This window comes from Hirsutella rhossiliensis (genome assembly GCF_020360975.1).
Source record: "Hirsutella rhossiliensis strain HR02 chromosome Unknown scaffold00005, whole genome shotgun sequence".
Lineage (NCBI taxonomy): Eukaryota > Fungi > Ascomycota > Sordariomycetes > Hypocreales > Ophiocordycipitaceae > Hirsutella > Hirsutella rhossiliensis.
In genome coordinates this window covers 3,308,866-3,331,101 of record NW_025408671.1, presented here as the reverse complement: position 1 = coordinate 3,331,101, position 22,236 = coordinate 3,308,866, and the positions used below count along the sequence as shown (strand labels likewise).

At 59.5% G+C, this 22,236-nt stretch overlaps 6 protein-coding genes across 6 annotated transcripts; 4 read left to right on the top strand and 2 right to left on the bottom strand.

The window, feature by feature from the left end:
• Window positions 1-315: 315 nt before the first annotated feature.
• HRG_05726 (FF domain-containing protein) lies at window positions 316-2,916 on the top strand (the record flags this gene model as incomplete). Its single annotated transcript, XM_044864197.1, has 5 exons — window positions 316-450; window positions 516-1,694; window positions 1,761-1,877; window positions 1,941-2,717; window positions 2,782-2,916. The coding sequence occupies 5 exons, from the start codon at window positions 316-318 to the stop codon at window positions 2,914-2,916; spliced, it is 2,343 nt and encodes a 780-aa protein (XP_044720729.1).
• A 904-nt stretch (window positions 2,917-3,820) lies between these two features.
• On the bottom strand, window positions 3,821-5,900 carry HRG_05725 (ABC transporter domain-containing protein; the record flags this gene model as incomplete). Its single annotated transcript, XM_044864196.1, has 5 exons — window positions 3,821-3,856; window positions 3,908-5,238; window positions 5,295-5,709; window positions 5,791-5,815; window positions 5,881-5,900. The coding sequence occupies 5 exons, from the start codon at window positions 5,898-5,900 to the stop codon at window positions 3,821-3,823; spliced, it is 1,827 nt and encodes a 608-aa protein (XP_044720728.1).
• Window positions 5,901-8,003: 2,103 nt separating this feature from the next.
• HRG_05724 (chromo (CHRromatin organization MOdifier) domain-containing protein) lies at window positions 8,004-13,063 on the top strand (the record flags this gene model as incomplete). The annotated part of the gene is made up of 6 exons (XM_044864195.1): window positions 8,004-8,417; window positions 8,475-8,501; window positions 8,559-8,643; window positions 8,704-12,372; window positions 12,427-12,847; window positions 12,907-13,063. 6 exons carry the CDS (start codon window positions 8,004-8,006, stop codon window positions 13,061-13,063), a joined length of 4,773 nt encoding a protein of 1,590 aa, XP_044720727.1.
• A 1,035-nt stretch (window positions 13,064-14,098) lies between these two features.
• Window positions 14,099-15,199, top strand: HRG_05723 (inositol monophosphatase family domain-containing protein; the record flags this gene model as incomplete). Its single annotated transcript, XM_044864194.1, has 1 exon — window positions 14,099-15,199. One exon carries the CDS (start codon window positions 14,099-14,101, stop codon window positions 15,197-15,199), a length of 1,101 nt encoding a protein of 366 aa, XP_044720726.1.
• A 118-nt stretch (window positions 15,200-15,317) lies between these two features.
• Window positions 15,318-19,029, bottom strand: HRG_05722 (ATPase family associated with various cellular activities (AAA) domain-containing protein; the record flags this gene model as incomplete). Its single annotated transcript, XM_044864193.1, has 5 exons — window positions 15,318-15,587; window positions 15,654-18,051; window positions 18,111-18,144; window positions 18,218-18,857; window positions 18,913-19,029. 5 exons carry the CDS (start codon window positions 19,027-19,029, stop codon window positions 15,318-15,320), a joined length of 3,459 nt encoding a protein of 1,152 aa, XP_044720725.1.
• A 453-nt stretch (window positions 19,030-19,482) lies between these two features.
• Window positions 19,483-22,155, top strand: HRG_05721 (DNA replication licensing factor MCM7; the record flags this gene model as incomplete). Its single annotated transcript, XM_044864192.1, has 5 exons — window positions 19,483-19,531; window positions 19,585-19,841; window positions 19,898-20,022; window positions 20,074-21,994; window positions 22,072-22,155. The coding sequence occupies 5 exons, from the start codon at window positions 19,483-19,485 to the stop codon at window positions 22,153-22,155; spliced, it is 2,436 nt and encodes an 811-aa protein (XP_044720724.1).
• Window positions 22,156-22,236: the final 81 nt, after the last annotated feature.

Here is a 22,236-nt window from a genome sequence, read left to right as displayed (position 1 = left end):
CTTTCAGCCTCAAGGCCTCAGTGGGGGGCCCCCGGATGTACCTTGTACCTGAGGTTGTCCCAAGGCACCGAAGCAGCTCTAGGTGGCCCGTGCGCCCCAAATATTCACCAGCAAAGCCACTTGCCAGCTGCCGCCCGTTGACCCTCGCAGCCTGTCACTTTTTTTCTCCCCTCACACCACCGCAAAAACAAACACGCCGCTGAAGCTGCTCTTTGCTTCTGTCTCCACGCACGCAAAGCTTCGGCTGCATCGTGTTCGCCCGCCCAAGCCGCTTGTCTCAAGAGCATCCTCTCAACGCCTCGCACGCGTCACACGATGAACGGCTTCCCGGGGCCGCCAGCCTCGGCCTGGCAAGAGCACCACACGCCCGATGGCCGCGCCTATTACTACAACGCCTCGACAAAGGTGACGCAGTGGACCAAGCCCGAAGACATGATGAGCCCGGCCGAGGTGAGTTCTCGTTTTGATTCGTGTGCTTATCACTGCGACCTTGGGTGCTAATTGCTCCCCTTCAGCGCGCCTTGGCGAACCAGCCCTGGAAGGAGTACACTGCCGAGGGTGGAAGAAAATACTGGTACAACACCGAGACGAAGCAGAGTTCCTGGGAGATGCCCGACGTTTTCAAGAACGCCCTTGGCACCCCCGAGAGTCGCAACTCCTTTACCGCGCCCGCAGCACACAGCCAAGGCCATGGTGGCGGCAGCCGTCACGGCTACCGTGACCAGGGACGCGGCATGCGAGATTCGCGAGATTCGCTCCCCGAAAATCGCCAGCTGTCACGATCCTTCGTCCCCGCCGTCGAAAGCGGCCCTGAATATGCCACCAAGGAGGAGGCCGTTGCTGCCTTCACAAAGGCGCTCCGTCGCCATGGAGTCCAGCACGACTGGACCTGGGAGCAGGCTTTGAAAACCGCAGCCAAGGACCCTCAGTTTCGCGCCATCAAGCAGCCCAAGGCCAGGAGGGAGGCGTTTGTCAAGTACTGCCAGGACATGGTCCTTCACGAACAAGAGCGAGCCAAAGAGAGGCTTGCCAAGCTGCGGGCCGACTTCGAGACCATGCTCAAGCGACATCCCGAGATCACTCACATCACTCGATGGAAGACGGCTCGGCCCATGATTGAAGGCGAGACCCATTTCCGCTCCACCGACGACGAAAGCGAGCGTCAACAGCTGTTCAGCGAGTACGTCGCCGAGCTCAAGAAGAACAACAAGGAAACGCAAATTGCCCAGCGAAAGGCGGCCTTGGACGGGCTCAAGGAGCTCCTGCCAAAGCTCCACATCAATGCATACACTCGCTGGGACGACGGCTCGCAGATCATCTCGGCTGCCACGCAGAGCGACCCCAAGTATCAGGTTCTCGTTATGAGCGACATCTTGACAAAGTTCCAGGACCACATCAAGTCCCTGGAGCGCGCCCTGAATGAAAAGAAGCAGCATGATAAGAAGATGCAATTCAGGCGCGAGCGCCAGAACAGAGATGTGTTCAAGGGCCTCTTGGCCGAGCTCCGACGAGACGGCCACATCAAAGCCGGCTCCAAGTGGAGCCAGGTTTGCCGTCTCATGGAAAACGACGAGCGCTATCTGAATATGCTGGGCCAAGACGGTCCTACCCCGCTCCTGTTGTTCTGGGACATGGTCGAGGAGGAAGAACGAGCACTGCGCGGTCCGCGAAACGACGTGCTGGATGTCCTCGAAGTGAATATTTACACCTGCCTACTCTTTCTACTCCAAGAAGCCTCATCTGACCCTGCTATCTTTCAGGACAAACGGTTCGATCTCACGCCCAACACGACTCCAGAGGAGTTCATGTCGGTGATGAGGGAGGATCGCCGAACGGCCAACATTGATCAAGCCCTTTTGCAACTGATCTTTGAACGAGTGAGTCATGCCCCGCTCGCGCTGCTTTGCTTTGAGGACTGTTTTTCTGACCGTGTCTTTTAGCTCCGCGAGAAGCGAGCTGCGAAGCGCGAGGACGATCGACATCCCGACCGCCATCAGCGCCACGCACTTGACAACCTGCGATCGCACATGAAACGCCTCGAGCCTCCGATAGTGATGGACGACTCGTGGGAGTCTGTGCGACCCCGGGTCGCGAAATCGGCAGAGTTTCAAGCCGTGGGCTCAGAGGATTCCGCTCGGCACGCGTTCGACAGGCACATGCGTCGTCTCAAGGACAAGGCAGACGAGGAGCCGGAGCGAGGCAATCGACGCGACAGCCGTGTCTCGAGCGAACGAGACTTGTCTCACCGTAACAGAGAGCGGTCCAGAGGCGACAGATCCCATCGAGGCAGACGGCCTTCTCGACGAAGTCGTAGCCCAGAGCCAGACCCGTATGAAGCCGACAGGCGCAGAGCTGGTGCTGAGAGAGAGCGAAACCACCGCAAGTCTGCCATGGCAGAGAACGTCCTGTCCGCCGGCGATCGTGCTCGCCTGAGCCCACCCCCGCCGCCCCGCCGTGAGCGCGACCGTGACCACCGCGAGCGAGACCGCGACTACGATCGCTACAGTCGCCCCCGTCGAAGCGAGGATGCGCCCTATGGCCGGGAGCGCAGGGACAGGGAAGACGACCGCGAGCGATCGTTTCGCCGCCCAATCGATGCCCGCTCAGTCGACGAACTCAACTACGGAGATGAACGGCCTCCGACCTCCACAGTTTCTCGACGCCGACGCCCGGATGACGAGGAGGGGCTTTCGCGGAAAGACACTCGGGACTCGAAGGCATGGCCCTTTTATGAAGACGCCCTACTATCTTTATGACAGCTTGACTAACTTATTTATGCAGAGAATCAAGCGAGACACGTCTCGAGAGCGAACTCCCAAACGCGAGGCGCGCTCGCGAGTCAAATCTTCTCCCGCAGTCACCAAGGAGGTGAGGGGTGTCAGGAGCGGAAGCGAGGAGGGAGAGATCGAGGAGTGAGAGGCATCTTGCGGCGCCTCGCCCGTCGAAGGCGGTGCGATGCCCGCGGTGCTAGAGGGGTAGGGGAAAGGGGACTAGCAGGGCGCCCGCACTTGAGGGCAATGGATCTGGCGGTATTCTGTGCATTTGAACAATCGAGAGTCGAGAGGGCAGAAGATGCTCTTCAGGGTAGGCGAGAGCGCTTGAGTTGTTGTTTGTCGGCACCGCTGGATCGAGATCTGCCGCAAGCGGGCCTGGCAAAGTGGACTCATCTACGGAGTAGGGGATGAGTTTTAGGTGGAGGAGGAATTCCTGTAGGAGTAGAATGGAAGATATAGTGAAAAAAACCCCCAAAAACCACCTCGCATCGGAGCCTGGTCGTAACCCAGAGCTTCTGCCTGCACGAGAAAATAACAAGCCACCGTGGCGCGTGAGGCTGCAACTCCACTCTTCACGTACGAATGCAGCAACTTTTGTTCGACGATCCGTGTATTTCTATTCAAAGTAACATGGCTTCTAACCCGACTTTCTTTTGTATGCTTCCCGCGAGGCTAGGAAGCGGACGGCAGTCATCCTTTCTTGATCCATTGTCCCTGAATCTGCGGAGCTCGTCAAGGCCTGCGCTGATGGAGCGCATTCGCTCCCCAGCCGCGGTCCCTCGACCGGACCGAGAGCGTGCCTCCAACGTACGCAGCTGGCCCAGCCCTCCAGGCACAAGCCAACTCTCCGCAGGACCAGACAACAGGGGATAGACGGCCGTCGCCATGGTTACTCGTCCGGATCGTCGTCCTCGCCGGCGCCGCCCTCACACAACCCCAGGTCTAGGCGGCGTCCGAAGCCACGCGTCCCTCGCGAGGCTTGCTTTTGAACGCCACGACATGCATTGCGGCGACCGCGGGTGTTGTCATGCTCGTTGCCGCCCTCTTCAAGAGCTCTTGTCGGTGGACTCTTCCAAGAAGAACTGCAGCAGTGTTAGCCTTGCGTCACGGAAATATCGGGCACAGGTACTCACGTAGTTGCCGCCTAGCTTCTGTTCCTGGTCGAGCTGAGAGCCCAGCTTGTTGATTCGAGGGCGGTAGTTGGTGGGGTCGCGACGGAACGTCACGTCCAGGTTCTTCAAGAAGCTGTTGCACCCGGTCAGGAGCGACTCGGGCTTGTTGGCGTGGGCGTCGATGCCAGGCTTGCCGTCAAAGACAATGACTCTGTCGGCGAGGTAAGTGGCCATGATGAAGTCGTGCTCGACGACAAAGGCCGTCTTCTTGGAGTGCATGATGAAGCGCTTGATGACGCGCGAGGCAATGATGCGCTGCTCCGAGTCCAGGTAGGCCGACGGCTCATCGATGAGGTAGATGTCGGCGGGCATGCCCAGGGCTAGGACAATGGCAACGCGCTGCAGTTCACCACCGGACAGGTTCTTGACTTCCTGGTCGATGAAGTCATCCAGCTTGAGAGGTTTGACCACGTCGGTCTGAAACTGCGGGTTCAAGAACGATTGCTTGATCTTCTTGAAGAAGAGTTGACGAACACTGCCCTCAAACTTGGGGGTGATGGTCTGGGGCTTCATGCTGATCCTCATCTCGGGCACGCTGGCCTTGCTATCGGGTTTGAGGGCGCCCGCCAAGAGGCGACAGAAGGTCGTCTTGCCAGTTCCGTTCTCCCCCATCATGACAATGATCTCGGAGTCGGTGAAGTCGCCATCGTCAATGTGGAGCTTGAAGTTGCCAAGCGTCTTGTCCATGGAAGGATACTTGAAGGCACGCGATTTGTCAATGGCAAAATCATCCGTGCCCTCGGCGATGCGAAAGGTCAGAGACTCCTCGCGGAAACGCAAATTCTCGGTCGGAATGTGTCCGTCCAAGAAGATATTGATGCCTTCTCGGACAGAGTGGGGAAGGGTGACGACACCATAAATGGCGGGCTGGCCGTACAGGACACACACGTAGTCGGAGAGATAATCGAGTACCGACAAGTCGTGCTCGACGACAATGACGTAGTCATCGTCACGCAGCAGGGAGCGGATGATTTGAGCGGCGCTCAGCCTCTGCTTGACGTCAAGGTAGGAAGACGGCTCGTCGAACATGTACACGTCGGCCTTCTGGACACAGACGGTACCAATGGCAAAACGCTGAAGCTCGCCACCAGATAGAAGGGTGATGTCTCGGTCCATGATGTGGTTGAGCTCGAGGATATCCGCAACCTCCTTGCTATTTCCAAGCGAGGCTCGGCTCTTGATGAGGGCACGCACGCTCTTCTCGGGACCGCGCACAGCCTTGGGAATCTGGTCGACGTACTGCGGCTTGACCACGGCCTTGAGGTCGTCCTCGAGGAGCTTGGTGAAGTAATCTGAAAAGCGTCAGCGTTGCGAAGCACCACGCACCAGTATACGTGACGAGACTGACTTTGGAGTTCGGAGCCGCGGAAGTGCTTGATGACGTCCTCCCAGTCCGGAGGGTTGTCGTGGCGGCCCAGGTTGGGCTTGAGCTTGCCGCTGAGGACCTTGAGGGCGGTACTTTTGCCGATACCGTTGGTTCCAACCAGACCGAGGACCTGGCCCGGCCGAGGCATAGGCAGACGGTGGAGCTTGAAGCTGTTGGGGCCATAGCGATGCGTCACCTGGTTCTCGAGATTGGTGGGCAGGTTGATGATGGTGATGGCGTCAAAAGGGCACTTTTTGACGCAGATGCCGCAACCGATGCAGAGCGACTCGGAGATGAAGGCGATGCGGGACTCGGGGGCGACTTCGATGCAGAGCTTGCCACTGCGGACCACGGGGCACGACTTTTTGCACTCCTGGCGGCACTTGCGAGGGCGACACTGCGGGAGGGGTCAGTCAGTATGGTGGAAACCTGGCGAGGGCGGTGAGAGTGAGGGGTGGCGGGGTGGAAAGCAACCGACCTTGTCATTGTTGACAATGGCGATACTGGAAAGGCGGCTGTTAGCAAACACGAAGCCTTGTACGGGCCAAAGGCTGTCGTTGAAGCGTACCGAGTAAGCTTGTCAGACATGATGGGCGACGGTGATTGTGGGCGCACAACGAGACGGCGGGGCAGTGAAGCAGGCGATGGAGACGTGAGACGGACACCACCACGTGCGTGCGACGAGACGAGGCACGCGGTGCGCTCAAGGCGAGTCGGGAGGATTGCGAAGCGGCAGCGACGAGGTGGAGGGGGCGGAGGAGGGGTCAAGATGAGAAGAGGGGAGGAGAGAAGAAAGCAAGTTGTGGTGGCATCGAGCGGCCCGGTGCGTGGTCATCAATTTTTCTCGCCCTGTGAATCGTCGGTTTGGCGGGGCAGGGCACTCCGGCGGGGGATCGGCGGGCGCTGGCGAAGCAGGCGTTAGGGCACGGAGCCGTGGGCAAGTAGCTGGAGCGGCTGGGCGGGCGGGCACGGGTACCCTTGGCTTGGGCTGCGCGCTATCCCAGCGCGGGACAACGGCCTCGACGGAAGAGGGGAGGGCCGGGGGGCGTTTCCACAAACCCGAGCATTCAGCGGTGGTCTACAGGTTGCTGTGCCTTGGAGCTACAACGCCTGCTTCCCGTGTACTTCTCTTAGATCTAGGTAGTTTGGTGCCTCGAGGATGCAACACGCCAAGTCACATACGCCCAAGCCTGACAAGGCCTGGAATGAGTGTCATTTCCCTCCGGATCGCTCGTCACGGACCGGAGCCGTTCCCACCGACGCTCTGACGCGGTCTGGGCATGGGCCGGTGCTTGCTTCAGGCACCAGGAAGTTTGCTACTCCGTACAGAGGCAAAATTGGGTATAGCCGTCAAGGCGCGGCACAAGGTTGACCACAGTTGGCCTTGTTAGGAGAGCATCTCCGCTACAGCAAACTCAAGGTAGGAGTCAAGAGGTAGGAGTCGAGTTCTGATGCGAAATCATCCTTTCTCCTTTCTGTTCCTGCCACTCTCAATCGAGCAATGCTAGTCTTATGCGCGAGAGACCCTTCAGTAGCAAATACACTTTGTGCATCAATGATCTCCAGTCAGACACTGTGCATTGAGAGAAGCCATCAAACTCAAGCGTGTAGTGAGACGCTTAATTAACCGCAGGCTTGTGACTCGATGCAAGCAAACCAAGAGTTACTCATTGTTGCGCACGACAGCACATTTGAGGTGAATGGGGGAGAATAGGCACCGATGCACTGTTGGTAGGTAGGTATGTATGGCTGCATCACGTGAGCCTGCCGCCGTGGAGAAAGGCTAGGTACATACGGATGCAAAGAGGTACTCGGCGGTACACTGGTTCCCCTCCACGCGCCAGCTGTCCCAGGTACTCTGCCAGCCTGCCGTAGGACTTTCCAGGCCTGCTCAGGTGTCACTGGCGGGCCAAAAACGACTTGGCGCTTGTGGTGGCGTGGCGCACAGAGGCCAAAAGCGAGCTACCTACAGGTACCTCGGTCTTGGTACCGCCCAAGCACCCTTTTCTACCAGCTGTCGCCCACGCCCGAGCCCCCGGGGCCCTCGCCCGACCTCAGCCTCCAATTTTCCTGCCTTCTCTCCACCAGTCCTTTTTTGTGACCATTCCCGCTCTGTCCCTTCACCACCACCAAGCCTCGACAACCCTTCCCGGCGCCGCTTCCACCTCGCCCTCGGAATTTCATCCGGCCGTCTTTCAGATGCTTTCTGTTGCTTGAGCGTCATCTGCGAATGACTAGTAAGTTGCTGCTCCTCTTCCCTTGCTTTGCTGCCCGTGCCATGGGCCCTTTGCTTTGCCGCCGCTGGCCGCTTCAGCCTCGACTCGACACCCTGCTGCCTTGCTATATTGGCTCGAGGAGCTCTCGTATGGCACCTTTGGCTCCTCGGTTCGATGAAACCCATGGCTGGAGCTTTCCCTGATGGCTTTGCGTTCACTCTCGGGGTCACCCTTCCCTGCAATGGTCCCCAATCGCTCGCCACGGTCTTTCTCAGCCTCGCCATCGCGTTTCCGCACGCCGATGCGATAACACGGATTGCTCCATTGTTTTGCCCTTTCTCTGGCATATTGAGCCATTTTCCACGTCGCAAACATCACTGTTTCGCCATGGACCTGTTGCAGCAATCCCAGACCTGCATCTCTCTTACTGACGCCGTCGACTCTCTAGCCAGCAGAAACCGCGAAAGCCGCCACCATGTTCCCCCCTACCGAGGGGGGTTTTGTCAACGGACGCTTGTCGCCCGAAGACGCCTCGATTTCGGCAGCGTCCTCTGAACGTGGCCGAAGCGAAAGCCTTGCTCCCGATGCCCAAAGCCCCCACGCCGAGCCTTCATCGCCTTCCATAGTCCAAGACCCCAACGGCGGGGCCTCGAATGACTTACACGAGGATCACGACATGTCGGGGACCGATGGCGGATCTAGTGGCGGTGATGCTTCCGATGACGCCGACTTTGAGATGCAGGACAGCGTCGTCTCCCCAAGAGACGATGGCGTCGTCCCCGACCGCGAAAGCTCTGTCGACTCTCCCAGGCCGCCCAAGCGCAAAAGCCCCGTTGTCGAGGAGGACTTTATCAAGGCAAATCCAGAGCTATATGGGCTGCGGCGAAGTGTGCGTTGTCCCAACATCCCATTGCTCCTGCGGCCAAAGCTAACGTCAAACTTGCAGACTCGAGCCAGAGAGACACGCCAGCTCGTTCGTGCTTTCTCCGCCATGGACGTGACGCGCAGTCCAAAGCTAACGCGTGGCCAGATTGAGTCTGATGATTCCGACTCGGATATCGAACCAACCACCCGTCGGCAGACCAAGCGCCGGCGTGTGAACCAGTCACAGCTCTGTAAGCTTCGGTTCTGCTCGTCCTTGCCGCTTGGAGCCTCGGCTGACATCGGAGCTCTAGCTTCTAAGATGGGCACACCTACTCTGCAGCCATCCACCAACGAATCCGACTCCGACTCCGATGTTTACGGTGGGGCGCGGGCAAAGAGCCAGCAGAAAAAGGCGAGGCTCCAACGAGAGTCGCAGCCTTCGCTCGCGTTTGTCGAGAAGAGATGGTCCAACCGTCGTGCTGCACAGCAAGTACAGCAGGGGGCCTATGAGGAGAGCGATTTCGAAGACGATGAAGACCTGGAGCAAGCCGGGGCATATTACGTTGCCGACTACGTCGACGACTCACCCTACATCGAAAAGGTAGTGCGCCATCGGGTCAAGGATGGATCTGAGTTGCTGTACGACTCAAGCCGCAACGACTTCGACTACTTCGTCAAGTGGCAAGGCAAGTCTCACCTGCATGACACTTGGGAGACTATAGAGAGTCTCCGCAACGTTCGAGGGTTTCGAAAGGTGGAAAACTATTTCCGCAAGGTTGTTGAACAAGAACTCGAGGTCCGATTCGGATACGACGTGCCCCCGGAGAGCAAGGAGCAGTTTTTCCTTGATCGTGAGCGGGTTGAGGAGGCCTTTGAGGACTTCACCAAAGTCGAACGGGTTGTTGCCGTCCGTGACGGCGACGAAGAAACCGAGTACTTCGTCAAGTGGAAAGGCCTGACCTACGAAGAGTGCACGTGGGAGCTGGCCTCTGACATCAGCGCCGATTTCCAAGACAAGATCGATCAGTACCTGGATCGAGCCTCGAGGTCGTGGCAATCCGACCGTCGCGAGGCCAACCCGGAGACTCGGTCAAGGATGACCAAGTTGGAGGAACAGCCGGATTACATCCAAGGCGGCGAACTTCGCCAGTTCCAGCTTAAGGGCCTCAACTTTCTCTGCCTCAACTGGGTCCGGGGAAACAATGTGATTCTTGCCGACGAAATGGGCCTTGGAAAAACTGTCCAGACGGTGTCGTTCCTTAGCTGGCTGCGAAACAACCGGAGCCAAGAGGGCCCGTCTCTGGTCGTCGCACCGCTCAGCGTCATCCCTGCCTGGTGCGACACCTTCAACACGTGGGCTCCAGACCTCAACTACGTCGTCTACCTCGGCCCAGAGGAGGCGCGGAATATCATCCGCGAGAACGAGCTGATCGTCGGAGGAAATCCGAAGAAGCCAAAATTCAATGTCTTGGTGACTTCGTACGAATTCATCCTGCAAGACTGGCAGTTTCTCCAGTCCATCAAGTGGCAAACCCTTGCCGTCGATGAGGCTCATCGCCTTAAGAACAAGGACTCCCAGCTCTACTCTCGACTAGTGGGCTTCGGCGTTCCCTGCAAGGTTTTGATCACGGGCACGCCCATTCAGAACAACCTGGCGGAGCTCTCGGCGCTACTTGACTTCCTGAACCCTGGAAAGGTCAACATTGACGAAGACCTGGACTCCCTCGCTGCCAACGACGTTCAGGAGAAGCTGGAGGATCTCCACAAAGCCATTGCACCCTACATCTTGCGGAGGACGAAAGAGACTGTTGAGTCGGATCTGCCGCCCAAGACGGAAAAGATCATTCGTGTAGAGCTCTCCGACGTCCAACTGGACTACTACAAGAACATCCTCACCAGAAACTATGCCGCTCTGTGTGACGCCACCGGCGGCCATAAGAACTCGCTTCTCAACGTCATGATGGAGCTCAAGAAAATCAGCAACCATCCATACATGTTTCCCGGCGCAGAGGAACGCGTCCTGGCAGGGAGCACTCGCCGCGAAGACCAAATCAAGGGCCTCATCGCAAGCAGCGGCAAGATGATGCTACTCGACCAGCTCCTCTCAAAGCTCAAGAAGGACGGCCATCGTGTCCTCATCTTCAGCCAGATGGTCAAGATGCTCGACATTCTCGGCGACTACCTGTCACTCAGAGGATACAAGTTCCAGCGCTTGGATGGCACCATCGCAGCAGGCCCGCGCCGGATGGCAATCAATCACTTCAACGCGGACGACAGCGATGACTTTTGCTTCCTCCTCTCCACCCGGGCTGGTGGCTTGGGAATCAATCTGATGACTGCCGACACTGTTGTCATCTTCGATTCGGACTGGAACCCCCAGGCTGACCTGCAGGCCATGGCGAGAGCTCACCGGATCGGACAAAAGAGGCCGGTCAACATATATCGACTGGTCTCCAAAGAGACGGTCGAAGAGGAGGTCTTGGAACGGGCCCGGAATAAACTACTTCTGGAGTACTTGACGATCCAGGCGGGCGTCACTGACGACGGCAAGGCGGCTTTCAAGGAAAAAATGGACCACAAGGGAATCAGAACCGAAGGCCCTTCGTCGTCCGAGGATATCCAGCTAGTCTTGAAGATGCGGTCCTCCAAGATGTTTGAACAAAGCGGAAACCAGGAGCGGCTCGAGCAGCTCGACATTGACTCGATTCTGGAGAATGCCGAGATCACCAAGACAAAGGTGGACGATAAGATCAATCTCAGCAGCGGCGGCATCGACTGGGAAAACTTTATGCAGATTACCGACGTCAAGGTGGACGACATCAACCTGGACTGGGATCAGATCATCCCTGCCGACAAGTTGGCGGAGATCAAAGCCGAGGAAAAAGACCGGCAGCACGAGGAGTATGTCGCGAGGCTCGCCGCTGAGAACGCACCTCGCAGGGCCACCATGAAGAGCCGCAACAAGGAGAATGACCGTGCAGATCGGCTCAAGAAGCGCCAGAGGGAGCAGCAGCAAGAGGAAGAGGAGCAGCGAGCCCTCCTGGCCGATCCGAAGCGCCCACTGAACGACAAGGAACAGCGAAACCTCATCAAGGCCTACTTTCGCTTCGGATCGATGGACCATCGCAGCGACGACATCATTCAAGAGGCCAAGCTTGTTGAGAGAGACCCGGAGTTTGTCAAGTCTGTGCTCGATGACTTCATCAAGGCTGCTCAGCAGGCTTTGGACGAGAACAACAGCAAGGTTGCCGACGAGGAAAAGAGGACCGGCAAGGCCCTTACAAAGAAGGATAGAAAGGCCGTCCTGATAGATTTCGGAGAGCTGAAGAAAGTCAATGCGGAGACGGCAATCGAACGACCCAAGCAACTCCAGCTGCTTCGGCAGGCCATTCGGAGCCAAGCTGAGTGGAGATCGTTCCGCTTGGCCGACGCCACAAAGGGCACCAATTACAGCTGCCCTTGGGGAGCCAAAGAGGACGCCATGCTTCTCATCGGCATCGACAGACACGGCTTTGGTGCCTGGGTTCAGATTCGGGACGACCCCGAGCTCGAGATGGCGGGCAAGCTCTTCTTGGAGGAACATCGAGTGGGAAAGAAGGAGGAGCGCTCCAAAGCCAACGACAAGCTCAAGGCTCCGGGCGCTGTGCATCTGGTCCGTCGCTCCGAATACCTCCTCTCGGTGCTGCAGACGAAGCATTCCGGCGACCGCGCTGGTCCAAAAGCCGGCGATGGCCACCACCGCAACAAGAAGCATCACTTGGCCAACGGCCATCGTGGGAGCGGCACGGCTTCGCCCGCGCCTCACGGCGTCAAGAAGAATCGCGAGCGGGAGAGGGACCATTCGCATAGCGACAATCATCGGCCTCGCAGCCATGCCGATGATCGTGGCTCTTCCAGGCCCGAATTCAAGCGCAAACATGCCTCGCACGATGGCGGTCGCAGCCCAAAGCATCGCCGCACGGACGACGGGCGCCGCCCGAGTATGCACGGAGAAGATCGTGATCGGTTTGACAAGCGCCGGCACCGCGACGAAGACGAGCGTCACCGAGACACTCCGCGCCACCGCGACGATTACCGTCGGGACGATCACCATCGCGATGACAACCGTCGCGACGATCGCCGTCGAGATGATCGCTCAGGCCCCCGAGAACAAGAGCACCACGAGGCCCGGCCGCAGGACGAACGCAGAGCTAGCGCCCTTCGACGGCTTGACGAACTCCGCCGTATCGGCGACAACAAGGACCAGAGGGACAAGGACAACGATGCCATGATCTGGTTCCTGCTGAAGCCGGTCCGGGCAAACTTCGAGAGGATCCTATCGACGACCAAGGAAAACGTCAAGTCGAGCAAGGAACGGGCGAACATATTTGGCGAAGAGCTTGTTGCGATTGGCCGCTTTCTCGACGATAAGTTTTCACACCCTGCAGGAGATGATGACCTGAAGAACAATTTCTGGTTCGTATTTGATCCGGCCCAATGACTGACCGACGACGATGCTAACCTGACGTGTTTAGGGACTTCTTGGCGGCGCTCTGGCCGGTTGATGATACCAGCAAGAGCGTCACGGGCCAGCGACTGGGCAACATGTATCGCACGCTGCGTGCTCGCAACAGCAAACAGGAAGCCAACTCGGGTTCTGCGCGGACCAACGGCGCCGGGACAAGCCGCTGAGCACCAAGCGAGAGCCGGCATCCGGCGACTCAGGGGGAGGATCGTGGTTGGAATGAGAGATTTTCGTTTGGCACCTATTCTGCATCGGCCGGAGTTTGGTACAAAGGTTGAGGATTACTGTTTATGGCGTGGAAATTCGAGAGCAACATACCCCGATTTGCATGAAGAGAGACAATGGTGGCAGAGGACTTGGTCACGGCCGGCTTGACGGAGCGTCTTGGCAGCCTGCCAGGATCGCTGGACACGCCGAGCTGCCCCTTCCTCGAGCCTTTTCGATTTCTGTGTTGGTTTCTTTCTTCTTTTTGTATCCCTCTCTTCCATGCCTCGCCCAGACCCTGTCGCTGCCGCACTGGGAGGGTGAGAGTGTGGTCTTTGCCCATCACGCAAGAAGGGGAGGGGTGAGGCGGTGCAGCATGGAAGAATGGCCGATTCGAAGGCGATTTGGCAGAGAAAGCCAGGACGGCAGCTTTATAGGATGCTGTCCTAGAGTAGCTACGTGACCACGTTGACGAGGGCCGAATTGGCGGTAGGAGGCCGTACAAAAACTTGTGTGGCCCAAGACTTGTGCACTGTCTTTCGTGAATATTCCTGGACGCGGCGCGACGTGCCATGTCTGAAGCCTCTCAACTTCTTCATCTCGATCAGGGGCGTCGCTGTGTGCATGAGTAGGGATGCCTCTGGTAGGCGGTCCGTCTCAGTTTCAGCCTGCTTCTTTACGCTTTTCGACTTTCATGTGCGAGGTAAATACGGGAGTTGTAAATGAGAGGAAAGCAAGATAACGTGAGCTATACTTCCTCTGTAGATGGAGAGTGATAAGGTAGAGAGGTTGGTCAATTCATCCGCAAAATGCCACCAGCTACTTACATCCCAAACCGGTCTTGTAGCGCATCACCCCCGCTTCATCATCATCCTCCAGAGTCCAGAGTCAATCAAGACCACGTCGCCAGCACACGAGAGAGAAATCAGCGAGACGGGACTCGGACCACCATTGCGCGACGCCTCAGAAAAACAAGGTCCGCCATTCCCCGCGGGACCATGTCTGCCGGTCCAGCCAGCAGCGGCGGCTGGCAGCGCGAGCGCGAGGTGGCCGAGGCGGCGGTGGTGGCGGCCGCCCGGCTCACAAAGGGCGTGCTGCGCGCCGTCAGCGAGGTGTCCAAACAGGACGCGTCGCCCGTGACCGTGGCCGACTTTGCGGCGCAGGCGCTCCTCATCGCCGCCCTGCGCGCCGCGTTCCCGGGGGACGCGTTTGTCGGCGAGGAGGACTCGGGGCTGCTCCGTCGTGACGCCGCCCTGCGGGATCGCGTCTACGAGCTCTTCTCCGCGGCCGCGGCGTCGGCGGTGTCGGTGGACGAGATGCTCGGCCTCATCGACCTTGGCGGGCGCGGCGCCGGTGGGCCCGACGGCCGCTTCTGGGTCATGGATCCCGTCGACGGCACCGCCGCGTTCCTCCGGGGCGAGCAGTACGCCGTCTCGCTCGCCCTCGTCCAGGACGGCCACGAGGTCGTCGGCGTGCTGGCGTGTCCCAATCTGAAGCTGGATCCCGACGGCCGCGTCAGCGAGTCGAGCGTCGACTCGCACGGCCTCGGCATCATGCTCTCGGCGGCCCGGGGCCACGGCGTCAACCTCTTCGCCCTGCCCTCCTCGCCCGACAGCTCCTCCCCGCCGGCGCCGGTCCCCCGCCGACTACAGCGCCTCGAGCCGCCCCGGGGTCTCGGCCACGTCCACGTCGTCGACTGCCACCTGAACCCGCCGTCGAGCCGCGCCGTCATGCAGCAGCTCGCGGCGCGGCTCGGCGCCCCGTTTCCCGGCACCGACGTGTGGTCCTCGCACGTGCGGTACGCGGCCCTCGTCGTCGGCGGCGGGCACGCGCTGGTGCGCATCCCGGCAGGGTCCAGGGGCAGGTCGTGCATCTGGGACCACGCCGGCGCGCAGCTCATCTACGCAGAGGTCGGCGGCAGGGCCACGGACCTCGACGGCCGGGCCATTGACTTTGGCGCCGGCCGCTATCTGAGCCGGAACCGCGGCCTCGTCGTTGCTCATGCAGATATTCACGATAAGATCCTGTCACTGGCCCAGGAACTGACCAGGAAAGAAGAGGAGCCGGACGGGGACGGGTCCGCTCAAGGCCACTTATAGAAGCATAGAGCGCCGACACATTCATCGGGCCTGGACGCACTGCCGCGCGTTCTTCCTCGCGACAGTGTCCAGCTGCCATTTTGACTAGGAGAGCGCGTGGCGGCGGCTGCGGCGGCGGCTACATCAAACTACTCCTCTCTCCAATCTCCATGCTTCCCTGGCCGTCCTTCATCTGCCCGCTCCTCCCCTCGACAAACTCCCTGTATATTCTCTGTAGCCGCGCCCCCTCGGCTGCGCTGATGCTCGCCCTCGTGTTCTCGAGGGCCTTGGCGAGGTGCGACCACTCCATAATCACCTCTCTTTGCTGCTCCGTCGTCTCCTTTTCCTCTCGGTCCTCGCCGCCCGCGCCTCTGCGCGCTTGCTTGGCCGTTTTGCGGGCCAGTCTGATCTGTTCCAGCTTGGACACGATTGCCGCATTTTCGACGAGAGCGTCAGACGTGCTCTGCGCAGCGACCTTGTCCGCCGGACCGGTACCGTAGCGGAACTGCACGAAGCTCGGAGTGGAGTGCTGCGCGGTTGCCTTTTGTCCAGCTCCGCGCCGGGATGCCGACATTGGAGGAGCATTCGTGTTGAGCACGTCGTGGATGGCCTCGAGCTGTGCGTTGGACACCAGGGCCTGCAGATCAGCTCCGGAAAACCCTTCTGTACGGCGCGCAACGTCCGTCAAGATATCGTCCGACTCGGTTAGCTCGCTCGACAACCGTACTTTCTGGAATAACGACTTGAGTATGTCGAGACGGTCGGCTAGGCGTGGCATGTCGCAGAGCAGTGACTTGTCCAACCGCCCGGGCCGCAGCAGCGCCGGATCGATGAGATCGGGGCGCGATGTCGCCGCCAGGACGTACACCCCCGACAAGCCCTCGGCGCCGTCCATCTGCGTCAAGAGCTGGTTGACCACCCTGTCCGTGACACCCGTGGAGTCGTGGCCTCGCTTGGGGGCGATGGAGTCGAACTCGTCGAAGAATAGGACACACGGCCTCGCCGCTTGCGCTCGGTCAAACAGGTCTCTGACGCTCTTCTCGGAGGCGCCTATGTACTTGTTAAGGATCTCGGGCCCCTTGACGCTGATGAAGTTGAGGCCGCACTCTCCGGCCACGGCGCTGGCGAGGAGCGTCTTGCCGCAGCCGGGATAGCCGTAAAGGAGCAGTCCCGACCGCAGGCGGAGCGGGCATTGCGCAAAGATGGGCGCGTACTTTGTCGGGTACTCGAGCGTCTCGAGGAGCACCTTGCGCGTCTCGTGCAAGCCCCCGATGGACGCAAACGTCGTCGTCGAGCTCTGCAGCGACACATTGCGCAGGGACGCCGGCGTGAAGCCCTTCAATGCCTTGTCGAAATCTGCACGGCCGAGACAAATGGCGCCAGAGCCATCCTGGAATGGCGAATCGCCGATGGAGCGGATCATGGCCTCGTTTCTGGCCCGGCAAACCAGAACCACCAGGTCGCCGGGCATGTAGCCATCCGTCATGCCCGCAATGTCCAGCAAGTCGAGGTCTGAGGCGAGAGCGAAGCCGCCAGCGCCAGCTCTGGGTCGATGCGGCCCCGAGCCATGCATCCAAGCATCGCCGTCATCCCCTGCCGCGCTGCCGTCAGAAGTTGGCGGACGACTGTTGTCGCTTGCCGGTCCCTGGCCATGGTCGGCTGCCACCGCGCCTTGCTTCGCAATCGTTTCCAGGACTCGCCGCCTCGCTTCCTTGTCAGGCGCCTTCAGTTCGACAATCTCCCGAACAACGTGACCGCTTACCACGACGTTGTTGATTGAGTCTTTCCCTTCAGCCGTGGCCAAGAGGACAACGCCACTATCTCTCGTGCAGAACTGCCGGACAACTGACCGTATGGTTTCGCTCACTTGTCGGCTCCGCCCGTTGTCGTTTCCCACCTGCAGCTCCGTTTCCACAGGACACAGCCTGTCGAGGTCATCGAGCACGACGAGGGCCCTACCGCCCAGTCTGGCCCCCCAGCTTGCGGACAGGAAAATACGATTCAGCGTTTCCTTGATTGTGGACACGCTTGTTTCATCGTTGACCAACTTTCGGCAGGAGAAATAAAGCGTATAGGACAGGCTTTCTTGGCGCAGTCTCTTGGCCAGGTGCTTTGCCACGGCCGTCTTGCCCGAGCCCATCGTGCCCGTCAACAGCACCGACGACATGTGAGCGAGATGCGACTGTAGGCTCGCCAGTAGAGCGTCGATGCCCACCAAGAAGGAGTCGTCCGATGGCTGCAACTCAAATACATCGGAGTTGGCCATCCAAGGTGGCCGGGGCTGCGGTTGCTGAAACTCAATGGAAACCTTGGAGTCCAAGCTCGTCATCCACAGGGCCGCCTCTTTGCTCTTCTCCTGGACCGCCGTGTCCGCCCTGTGCTCAAACTTGACCACGCCGCCTTCCCACCCATGGGGTGCCTCGATGCCTTCGCAGAGCCCGACGACAAGGCCGTCGGTGATGGGTCCCTGAAGCAAGCCTCCCGCGCCTTGGGAACCAGAATACATGTGTCTGAACTTCTTGGCCGACTCTTCCTGTTCGGCCTTTGTCTCGCTGCCAAACCGCAGCCCCTCGCCGGCCTTGGACCCGAGCGCGAAAGGAAAGACTTTGATCTGCTGCACCTGGCCCTGTTGCAGTGGCTGCGGGGCCGCTTGAATCTTGACGATGCCGCCGACGATTCCAGAACAGCCGAGCGCCACGCAAAGAGGAGATGATAGGGCCGCAGCCTGCCCGTTGGGCGGATCGTCCCATGACTTGAGGCTAGCCACGACCTTTGATGAAGCAATGGTGACAGCAGGAGTCGATCCATCTTCGGGCTGCGGCTTGCGCAGCCCAGCAGGCTTGATGACATCTACCACGACGTAGTTGACGCCTCTGAAAGAGTTTGTATATAGAAGGTCTCGATCAACCCACACACAGAGGTCGGTGCAAACCGGACCATCATCGAACCAATCATCGCAGGCTGTCCTGTCGATGGCCCGGAGAAACATTGTCGGCCTCGGCTCTTCTCTGGCGCTCCGTCTGCGGACCGTGCTCGTACCGCTGCGTCTCGACTTGGAGGTGCTCGCGACACTGCGGTGGTCGCCGCTGCTCTGAGTGGCCTTGGCTCTCGTCTTGGGAGCAACAATGACCTCGGCGTTTGCGGACAGCTTCGCAAACGGGGCATCCGACGGCAGCGCGGGCTCCAGCGACACGACCTTGATATTTGCGGCCGAGGTCGGGGAGAGATGAAGAGTCAGGGGGTGAGGAGGCACGGGAGTATTGCCGCCGAGCATGTAGGCTGGATTTGGAAGGGCTCGAACTTGTGACAAGAGGTTCAACTCGAGGAATGTTGCGTGCAACTCAATCATCTCCCAGTCTTCTGGAGTCAGGGGCTCGATGTTGATCGTGTGCGCCATGGGTGGATCGACGTGAACGGTGGCGGTGACTTTGAGGCCATCGGGGAGCTCCAGGGCGCGGGCTAGAGAGGCGTCCATCTCGACCAGCTGCGTCTCATGATCGCGCATGGAGCCCCGGGAGCCCATGAGTCCATCGCGACCGACGACAGAAGCCGGTTTCCTCCTGCTGGGCATGCCCGTCCATCCGACAAAGACGGATCGCGGCGGCGGAGTGGCTGTGGCGGAGTGTCCATTGGTCGACGGGGCGCGGTAGCTAAGCTCGACGACGACATTCTGGACGGGCTGCCGATGGCATGAGCAAGAGTCGAACATGTGAGCGAGTGAAAAAAAGACTGACCGTGTTGACGTTTATCAGCAGCGAGACGAGCGAAGAGGGAAGGTTGACAAGGCAGTTCTTGAGGTGAAGAAGAGACAGCTCGGCAGAGGTGGACTGCGCATTCTTCCGGGGGCCCATGGCTGACCGCCGACACAGTCACGACTCTCTTCCTTGGAGGACTCAGGATGGCAATTGAGCTCCTAGTGTGGGAACGACGGGGAGCTTGGCTGGCGCAAGTCGCAGCGTCAAAGGGCCGAGGTAAGACGACCACGTGCCCCGGAGCTCCGACTGCATGCAGCAGCGCGCCTAAGCCGCGACGCCTCATGTGGCGCACGGCCGCCACTTTAATGGACGCGGGGCGGTGCAGGTACTTTGGGGACGCGCGACGCGAAAAGGCGCGTCTAGTGGTGGTCCGGGCCCCGCCATGCGTCCAGCCAAACCTCAACCTCTCTTTTCCTCGACCTCGTCCATTTCTGCCCTCGACCACAATCATCGTGGAAGCGCATTCGCCACCCTCTTATCCCGCTCCCCCGTCTTGCATCCCACAGGCGCCACCCAGCAGTCGAGTCCTCCTGCCCGCGCTCGTGCAAGATGGCGCTCCGCGAGTTCAAGGCGCCCGTCAACTATGAGACGCAGCAAAGTCGGTTTCCCGTTCCGTGTCTACCCTTGCCGGCGAGCTCTAACTGGTCGCAGAGGCGTTTGAGGACTTTCTGACGGGCTTCAAGACGTCGCCCGAGCACACAATCGCCACTGCCCTGGGCAACGTCACCATCGACGACGATGACCTCAGTGACGACGACTTCATGGACGAGGACCAAGAGTCGGTAGAGCGTCGTCGCCAGGAGAAGGAGCGCCGGAGAGTGCCGCACCATAAATACAAGGAGGCACTGCAAGAACTGGCAGACCGCACCGTCAACGAGATCGTCATTGATCTGGATGACCTGCACTCGGTTCGTGCCAGTGCCAACGTCCCTCTCCGAGCTCGACTGACGCCCAAGTCTCGTAGTGGGAAGAGCAAACGGGCGACAGCCTCAAGCTCATTGACTCGATTGAGGCCAATACCAAGCATTACGTCGACATCGTTTCCAGAGCTGTCGACAGCGCGATGCCCCCGCCAAATACGGAAACCAGGTGAGCCTTGCGCCCCCTTGTCCGCAGTGAGCTGAGCTGACCCGCGCGTAGCTTCAAAGACGACGTTCTCGACGTGCTGATGGCGCGACGCGAGGCTCGCAACCGAGAGCTCCAGGAGGCGGCCGAGCGAGACCCCACGGCCGAGCAAGACAAGTTCCCTGCCGAGCTCACGCGGCGATATACCCTCGTCTTCAAGCCTCGCTCCGGCACCTCGGACCACCCGACCAAGGCCCTCGCCGTTCGCCAGGTCCGCGGTGATCACATCGGGAAACTCATCACCGTCCGAGCCATCGCGACTCGCGTGTCGGACGTCAAGCCCATTGTCCAAGTCAGCGCCTATACCTGCGATCGCTGTGGGTGTGAGATTTTCCAGCCCATCAGCGACAGGCAGTACGGACCATTGGCAGTGTGCCCGTCGGAGGACTGCAAGAAGAACCAGTCCAAGGGCCAGCTGAACCCGTCGACGCGAGCATCCAAGTTTCTGCCCTTCCAAGAGGTCAAGGTGCAAGAAATGGCGGAGCAGGTCCCCATTGGCCAGATTCCCCGTTCTCTCACAGTCCTCTGCTACGGCAGCCTTGTTCGCAAGATCAACCCGGGAGATGTCATCGACATTGCCGGCATCTTCCTGCCCACGCCCTACACCGGCTTCAAGGCCATGAAAGCTGGCCTCCTGACCGATACCTATGTCGAAGCGCATCACATCCACCAACATAAAAAGGCCTACAGCGAAATGATTGTCGATGCTCGGCTGGTTCGGCGGATTGACAAGTACAGGCAGACCGGGCAGGTCTACGAGCTCCTAGCCAAGTCAATCGCGCCCGAAATCTTCGGCCACCTCGACGTCAAGAAGGCACTTCTGCTACTGCTCATTGGCGGTGTCAACAAGGAAATGGGCGACGGCATGAAGATTCGTGGCGACATCAACATCTGCTTGATGGGTGATCCCGGTGTTGCCAAGTCGCAGCTGCTCAAGTACATCTCAAAAGTCGCTCCTCGAGGCGTCTACACGTCCGGTCGCGGAAGCAGTGGTGTCGGCCTAACTGCTGCCGTCATGCGTGATCCCGTCACCGACGAGATGGTGCTCGAAGGCGGTGCTCTCGTCCTGGCTGACAACGGCATCTGCTGCATTGACGAATTCGACAAGATGGACGAAAATGACCGCACTGCCATTCACGAAGTCATGGAGCAGCAGACCATTTCCATCTCCAAGGCTGGCATCTCCACGACTCTCAACGCGCGCACCTCGATCCTCGCCGCCGCCAATCCCGTGTACGGACGGTATAACCCGCGGATCTCTCCGGTCGAAAACATTAACCTGCCTGCTGCTCTCCTGTCGCGTTTCGATGTTCTCTTCCTCCTCCTCGATACCCCTTCGCGCGACTCCGACGCGCAACTCGCCAAGCACGTCGCATTCGTCCACATGAACAGCCGTCATCCCGATCTCGGCGGCGACGACGTCGTCTTCAGCCCCCACGAGGTGCGCTCCTACGTGGCGCAGGCTCGCACGTACCGGCCGGTGGTGCCCGAGTCCGTCTCCGACTACATGATCAAGACGTACGTGCGTCTGCGCGACCAGCAAAAACGTGCCGAGCAAAAGGGAAAGCAGTTTACGCACACGACCCCCCGTACGCTCCTAGGCGTCGTTCGCCTGGCCCAGGCCCTTGCGCGCCTCCGCTTCAGCAACCAAGTTTCGCAGGACGACGTCGACGAGGCGCTGCGGCTCATCGAGGCTAGCAAGGAAAGCCTCAACGCCGAGATGGGCTCCTCCCGCCGCGGTCTCAATGCTAGCAGCCGCATTTACAATCTGGTCAAGGCCGTTGCCGACTCGGGTGCCTGCCGTGCAGACGATGCCGAAGATGACGACGACCTGGGCGTGGAGCTGAGCATGCGAAAGGTCAAGGAGCGCGTTATCGCCAAGGGCTTCACTGAGGACCAGTGGATGAGCGCCTTGGAAGAGTACACGACCCTCGACGTAAGTTGCCGCCGAGGCTGCCGTCTCCTTTTTATGCTCTGCATGTCCTGGTGCCGAGGAGCTAACAGTGGCTACAGATTTGGCAAACGGCCGGTAACGGTTCGCGGCTGGTATTTGTTACAGCCGGCAACGACGATCGGGAGGATGAGATGGACGAGTGAAGGGCGATTGTTTCGGCGCCGAGAAAGATGTGCTATCGGGGTTGAATCTTGCTTCGCAGCTGGTTGGCGTTTAGGTATTTC